Source organism: Solanum stenotomum, chromosome 9 (genome assembly GCF_019186545.1).
Source record: "Solanum stenotomum isolate F172 chromosome 9, ASM1918654v1, whole genome shotgun sequence".
Taxonomy (NCBI): domain Eukaryota; kingdom Viridiplantae; phylum Streptophyta; class Magnoliopsida; order Solanales; family Solanaceae; genus Solanum; species Solanum stenotomum.
In genome coordinates, this window is record NC_064290.1 from 37,291,278 (window position 1) to 37,299,014 (window position 7,737).

The 7,737-nt window shown below is 32.2% G+C and overlaps 1 protein-coding gene across 1 annotated transcript; it reads right to left on the minus strand.

Annotated features, from left to right (window-relative positions):
• Positions 1-2,970: 2,970 nt before the first annotated feature.
• Positions 2,971-6,769, minus strand: LOC125877717 (uncharacterized). The gene is made up of 6 exons (XM_049558945.1): positions 6,602-6,769; positions 6,447-6,516; positions 6,264-6,369; positions 4,741-4,839; positions 4,513-4,653; positions 2,971-4,440 (listed from the first exon to the last, which is right to left on the minus strand). Exons 1-6 carry the CDS (start codon positions 6,726-6,728, stop codon positions 3,238-3,240), a joined length of 1,746 nt encoding a protein of 581 aa, XP_049414902.1. The 5' UTR covers positions 6,729-6,769; the 3' UTR covers positions 2,971-3,237.
• Positions 6,770-7,737: the final 968 nt, after the last annotated feature.

Here is a 7,737-nt window from a genome sequence, read left to right on the forward strand (position 1 = left end):
TTGGCTGAAATTGTTGTTATGATATCAAACTTTATGGAGGACTTTTTACCCCCTACATTATTTAATAGTATATTTTAAAGGTATATATATATAATAGGGTATTTTAAAAGTTACACAACTTACCCCTCTTTCTAGGTTTTACCCCGAATCACTCATTTCTCTCTCTTCCCTTTTTCACTATTGTTATCTCATTTTCTTGTTCAAGAAAATCAACTGTTCAAAAATTGTAGAGGAGGAGGTTGCAAAAATTGTATTCATACCAGAATTCTATTCATATTAATTTTTGTTTGTCAATTGTTTTTCTTTTAGTTAACATTTGTATTTTTTTATGAAGAACATTGTATTTTGTTTTAGTTTGTAGTCATTCCAATAGGTATGTCAAATCAGAGGCGTATCCAAGAATTCGTCAAGATGGGTGCACGAATACGAAAAAATGCATCTTAAATATAAATTTGATAAGTTTGACTTTCAGGTTCTTAATATGAACCATTAAATTTTAAAAATTATATGTCCAAAATATATTTTAAATTTTAATATACACATTTGATTTAATTATATAAAAACTTATAGTGCAAAGTTTTTTAGGAACTTCCAATGTAAGGCACTTGAAAATTTTGAAAAATTAAAGGAAAAAAAATAAAAGAAAAATTAGTTGAAACGTCAAAAGTATAATCGATAACCACTTGGGGAGGTGTTACTCAAAAGGACAAGATAGATATAAGACTTAAATTTGTATCCTTACTTAGAGAGGTGCACTCAATCATTATTGTATTATTATATGATACTTTAAACGTGGGTTCACACATTTATATTTAAATATTTTTTAAAATATAATACAATTATATATGATCTAGAGAGGGGAGCATGGGTTCACGTGAACCCACGGCACCCCTCTAAAATACGCCCCTGTGTCAAATGGATTTGTATTGTTAAGCATAGATGTATCCTATTTTTTTCTCAGTCAATTTGTAATTTTTTTTTATAATATTGTATCATTCCTCAACAGATTGTATTATTTTCATTATGTCTGTTATTTTTTTCCCAAAATCTTGTATTCTTATTTCTTTGACAGAGAATTTTTTTTTTAGAATATTGTATGATTTCCTCAACATATTGTATTATTTTCACCATGTATGCTATTTTTTTCAAAATCTTGTATCCTTTCATAAATCATATTCATATGTAATGATTAGATTATATTGGGATATAATCAATAATATTTTTATAATATAAATAAAAGAAAAATATATTTGACAGTCATGTGATACAATTTTAACCACTGAGATACAATTCATGATTAGATCTTGATAAAGGAGAAAAATGGAGATTGAAACTGTTCATCCAATCGAATGAGAAAGGGAATTTCTTTGAAATTGTAACTGATGAAAATTTTAAGTGATATATTTCTTTTTTAAAATATTCTCTCCCCTGATTTTCTCCTTTTTGTTATTAAATAGTTTTATTCTTGCAAATCAAACAAATAAAAATATATTACTCAGATACATAACAAACTAAAATACTGACATTTTAAATAAATATTAAAAGTGTGGCTAAGGAGTCCTATTAAATATGAAAATATTGACATTTTGAAAATCTTCTCTTTAATTAATTAAAGATAAACGTGTTACAAGGACAAAATTCAAAATTTACCAATACCAAAGGAGCCAAAAGTGGTATTCTCCCTAATTAATAAGAACTCTTAACTACACCTTGCCATCATTGAGGACCTAAAAAGATACTATGAGTCGAACAATAGTTGTTCACTATTGACTTTGTACACTTCTTAAGAAACTATAAATAGAAGGATAATTTTACTATATCACCCTTTGAATATAGTAAATAGTAAATATAATGTCTTGAAAAATGTAATAGAGAAATAACTATAATTAATGATAAGGGTAAATTAGGAACTAAGTGTAAAATAATTCATTAATTTCATAAAAAGGGCAAATATTGTTGGACATCCCAAAATAATATAGTGGACAATTATTATTGGACGGATGGAGTAAATTTTTCTATAAGATAAATGGAGGAATAGGTCTAACTTCCTAATATTCACAGAAGTCATTAAAGGAACACGTTAAACAGATTAATTGTCATGACACATAAATTGTAAAACGTGAACTTACATGTTCTTTATGTAGTGGAAGTGGAAGAGTGAAACAAATTGTGGTTGGAATCATTCCTCAGTAATGGTTGTCCCGTTATGTTGGATCAATAGAAGGTAACCATTTGTATATATTTATTAATACAGCACCAAGGTTTTACTGAAACCATATTTACAAGTGAAAAAGAAGAATAAACTGTTTCATCAACCTAATAAAAAAAACAAGTGTCTATCACTGAAGCAATATCTTCTATGTATCTCTGGTTAGGCCCAAAACAGAAAAGTCCAAAGCAACTCAACTTAATCCTCTGAAATGAACTGCTAATGTCTTCAAAACATCTGAAATTTCTCTCTTTTCAGAGTCCACCAAATGCAACTTGGATCAATCCTCTATACATCTCTGTGTCAACTATGTACTTGCTTCTTCTCAGTTGAGCAAGACCTCAATAATCTTTCTTGACATCATCCAAACAATACTTCTGCGACTAATGAAGATCTTCCATAGCATGGCAATCAAGTTCTATCTCTCTTAGGCATTTCTAAAATGTTTTGGCCTCATTTCATTTCACTAGATGGTATTATTTTACTGGATTATTTTGACTTACATATGTCTTGGTAATAATGAAAGAGAAATATTGAACTAGTGTTTGAAAAGTTAAATTGATAGACACATCCCATCAAGATTTATAATTTGAATATATTAATGAATTTAAATTATTGATAATTGCAAAAAATATGTAAATATGAAATGATGTCAAACATTTTAGTACTTCCATATGATAAAAAAAGAAGAGCATATATTGCTACAGGGAGAGTACTAGTATTATTTTTCCTATAGAGATAAAAAAGAGAAGGTACTTAAATGAAAATGGACAAACATTTCAAGATATTGGATAAAAAGATTGCAATAAACGTATGTATGACACCACTTTCTTAATCATACTAAGTACTTTTGTCATATTCCTTTGGCCGATAATATGCCTAGAAATACTAGGCCAAGATATTGGAAAAGAAGGAAAAGTTTGACAGCAGAGGGCCGGGAGCCCTGAAGGACCAACAAGGCATATCATAGTATACAAGTTTACTATGTCCACAGCATAAGCTTCCAAAAGGAAAATTCAAATCAACAATTAAGCCTTTCGCTTACCTGACACATGTCTTCGCGCTAGCGACAACTTGGACCTTTTATGAACACTCCTTTCATCTTCACTATCCTCACTGTCCAATACAATCACAGCTTCACATTGTGGTGATTCTTTTTCCTGTTGCTTCATGTTCTTGTTATAGTATATATTCTCGTCTTGGTTGGGCTGCTTATGATCACATAAGTTCTCACATGAAAGGGCTGTGGAATGTTGTCCAGATTGAGAGGTCAACTGAAAGATACTGTCCTTACCCTCTCCAGAGTGCTCTATAGCTTGTAGTGGCAGATTCTTCAAAGTCCCACAACGATTATATGACTTCCTAGTCCACACATCACAAGTATCACCAATTTGTGAAGGAAATAATAAACTGGACGCTGAATCAGTGCATGCATCAGATTCTGAAGCAGGTAGGTTTTGAGATGGAGGTAAATTCTCTTTGTCACACTTCTGATGACATTGAGATGAACTGGATGTGTCAAAAGGATGTCTCCTGCCAGTTAAACCCAGCTTCTTATGCCTCGTGAAGAAACCATTTCCATTTTGATCAGAAGCCTTTTTATGAGGTTGCTTATTGTTATGACCAGGGGTCCCTGACAACGAAAGAGTTTGACATGATGCAGTGGACTGAAGTTGGACTGACAGCTGAGGCTTGACCTGCAACTTCTCAAGATCCTCGTGTTTTTGGGTGAAATCGGTTGACTTAAGCAACAGCTTATTTGTACTCTTATTTATGCTGACATTTCTCATCTCACTATTATGTGGATTGGCAGTCTTCCCTGAATTGCTTATAGCCTGTGGCAAGGCCTGTATATCTGCATAATTCAGAAAAATACTTTGGGGTTCCAAACTGGCAGACCATTTAGATTTTGCCATATAGTTCTTCTTCTCACCATTTCTAACTTTAGATGGACTCACAATTTCTGAAGATAGTTTCTTGGTTCTCTGTTGTACTTCATCCTGATTCAAGTCACACTCGATGGGAAATTCTTCCATACCTTGTTTGCTAACTTCCATCTGCTTAGTTAAGATATGATCAATAGGCATTTCACTCAGAGTCTCACCATTATGCCTTTGTGCACGTCCAGCAGAGTCTAGTGACAACTTTCTGCTGAGTCCACGTAATCCCTTCTGGTTCACAAAATGATCAGGGACCTCAGATTTTGGTATATTTAATTCTTTGACTTCAACCTGCAGGGATCATGTGTGAGATTTGGTCAAAAACTAATAAACATAATCATATTCATCTAAGCATCTTCTTACAATTCCTTCTCTTGCATTTGTAAGAGTTTGGATTTCTTGGTCATGACCCCCAAAATCACTTGCTCCAGACGTGGCATACTTTTGAGTCATTGATCTTGCCTTGTGATCAAATGCTTGTCTATTGTATTTGTACTCCGTGCTCTGCACATAATAAGCATTACGAGCACACTACAATCAAACAGGGTAGGTTCTAGTACAAATTACCACACTGCAAGAATATTAACTCACCGCGTCATGCATTAACCCATCATCAGGATTAGGCTCACTTAGTAGCAAACCTATACTTGTTAAAACAGTTGAAATATTCAAAGATGGCTGCCATGCTCCCTGTTTTATTGAATTGACCACCACTATGAGCAATATTTCAAAGACACAAACTTTTGTTAAATTTACGAGAGTTATTATAGAATGGTAGATATCAAAGATTGCATGTACGCAGAAAAAATAGATATCCGAGATCCAAAAACAGCATAATAAACATGAATATTATGGTGTTTAAGTTAAGCTATGATTCTGTAATCATTGGCATGTGAAGACTCTTAAATGTTAGTTCCCCATGTGTGAAGTCCAATAAGATAATTCAAGCAGAATGAATACCATTACTTGATCAGTAATATAGAAGAAGATTGGCCCCCAAGGCCTAGCTCAAGTGGCAAAAGGTGGAGGATTTGTGACTTAAGTCGCAGGTTCAAGCCCCACACCACGCAAAGCGAAGCCCGGTATTTAAGTGGAGAAGGGTAGAGGGGCGGGCCCATTATCCATTGAGTTTAAAAGGCTGTGATTGGTCCAAAGGGCAGGTCAAAGATGGATTTCTCGGTTATCAAAAAAAAAATATAGAAGAAGATTGCTTGAAGGCGTTCGCAAAGAGAAGATTTGACCCTTCAATGCATAACCAGCAAGCAGAAACTATCAGCAATTGTGACCATTGTCATGTGATAAAAAGGAATTGATTTGACTACAGCACATAAGGTAGATTCATTGGGAAACCATAAAAAGAGCAAGAGTGCTTGCGTACTTTATTCCTTACAGTGAAAAGATATTGTGTGGGTGCAATCTCTATACCTTATTCAGGATAATAAGAAAATTAATTTGGAAGTACAAGACAGTAGTCTAAAATTTACTCAATTAATAAGAAGAATGATTTGAAGAAAGTAACCAATTTAAAAATAAAAAATAAAAAGAATAATTTGAAGAAACAAAACCTCTATATGTTAAACATACATAAGCGAGCTACAAAGACGAGTGAAAGCCACTACACAGTCAGACTACTTGTGAAAGCAAAAGGAGCACATAAAAGATATCAAATGCTAGTTGCAGTCCAGGTCTCAAACTATTCCATTCCATGTTGGACAATCTTAACCAAGGATTAATATCAATTAGATCCTTAAGGAGAATCAACAGATGAGATGTTATGCACGATTGTGATCACTTGTACAAGCTCATAACTTGAGCAACTATTATACACTTTGAACCCAACATGAAATGATATTTATACAGGCACTGGAAACTGGAAGAAGGCAACTTTCTTGTTACTGGATGATGGATTTTAGACAACAGTATGCTAGTGCTGTCTGAATGTATGAGAGTTGCAGTGGTTTGAGTTTCCACATCTAGAAGACAAAGTACAAAATAAGTAAATCCCCAGGGCAAGTGCTATTTAACTATATGTTTTCAACTATCAATCAGAAGTCTACAACACTAGTTTTCACATAAAAATTGAAGTTACTAGTAATCTGACACAGTTGGCAAACCTTTGGAGGAAGATTGAGAATATCCAAGCAAATACGGCCACCATTATCAATATTTGGATGATAAATGGGCGTTAGGAAAGTGACAATGGGAGGGTGAAAGGGGTACCTGGTCAAACAAACAAATAAAGGTCAAGAATTGAACCACACAACACATAAAAAATTTAATTAAAAGAGAAGAAAAACCTTTCAGGTATCTGAATTTTGAGTTTAAAGAGTCCTTTAGCATACACAGTTCCTTCAGGGCCTTCAATTACTGCAAATAGTGTGGAAAAAAAAAAGGGAATTCAACATAACTGGAGATAAATGAGAAATAATGAAAAAGAAAGTTGAAAATTTACAGGCTTGAATGGAGGAAAGAGAGGAGGAAGAAGTAAGAGAAGGAAAGGAGGCGCCGGGTGGTGGATCGGTGAGAAGGAGCTTAAGCTCCCTTTGCATTCGGAGGTTGAGCCGCGCCTCTTGAGCCATTTCCTCTTATCTTAGGGCTCACACCACAGGACACACCAATTTAAAAACAGTATCCCGTTCCCGCCCCCTAAATTTGAGAGCGAGGGAAAGTTTTCTTTTATTTATTTATTTTGGTAAATTAATGCAACTGTCTTAAAAGGATGGTCAAATTTTTTTTTTCGTCCACAGGAAATTATAGTATAGTATTTCTATTATAAAATAAATTATGTTTTTAGTTTTTTAATTTATTTTAAAATAAGTGAAAGGAGTATTTTTTTTATATAAATGATGTTTAAATTTTTTATTTATTTTAAAGTAAATGATATTTTATATAATCAAAAAGTCATCAATGATGTTTTTTTCTAATTTTAGTTTTATATAATGAAAAAGTACTAAATAAACTTTAGTAAAATATATTTTTATTTTCTAAAAATAAGTAATTTTTAAGAAGTGTTTCCAAATTAAAAAATACCATTTATTTTAAAATTGATGAAATGCTATATATATTCTAGTTGTTCAAAATGCCAACTACAAAGATCTATTTTCTAATGTCCAAAAAGAACACCCTTATGAGTCATGAGTAACTAGAATATCAAATACTAATTATTATTAAAGGGGGGAAATGATCAAAAATATCTCTTTAACTTTTACTCCCTCCATTACAAATTAATTGAATTGTTGAGACAATTTCACTTTTCAAATTAACTTAATTATTTAATTTTCAAGACTACTTTTAGATTATTCTTCCAATTTTACCCTCATTAGTTAGTATTAGAATTAGTTATTATAATTAATATTTAGTTATTTTAATCATAATTTTGACAATAATTAATAAGGGTAAAAATGGAAAACTATGACTAATTTATATCTTTAATCTTCCTTTTCTTAAAGGTGTGAACACATCAACAATTCAATTAATTTGAAATGAAGGAGTATTTATTAGTTGATCTTACTCTTATCATTAATATCAAGTTTTCATATTCCTACCCTTTATAAATTTATCATTGGTACACCTCATAGGATGGAAATC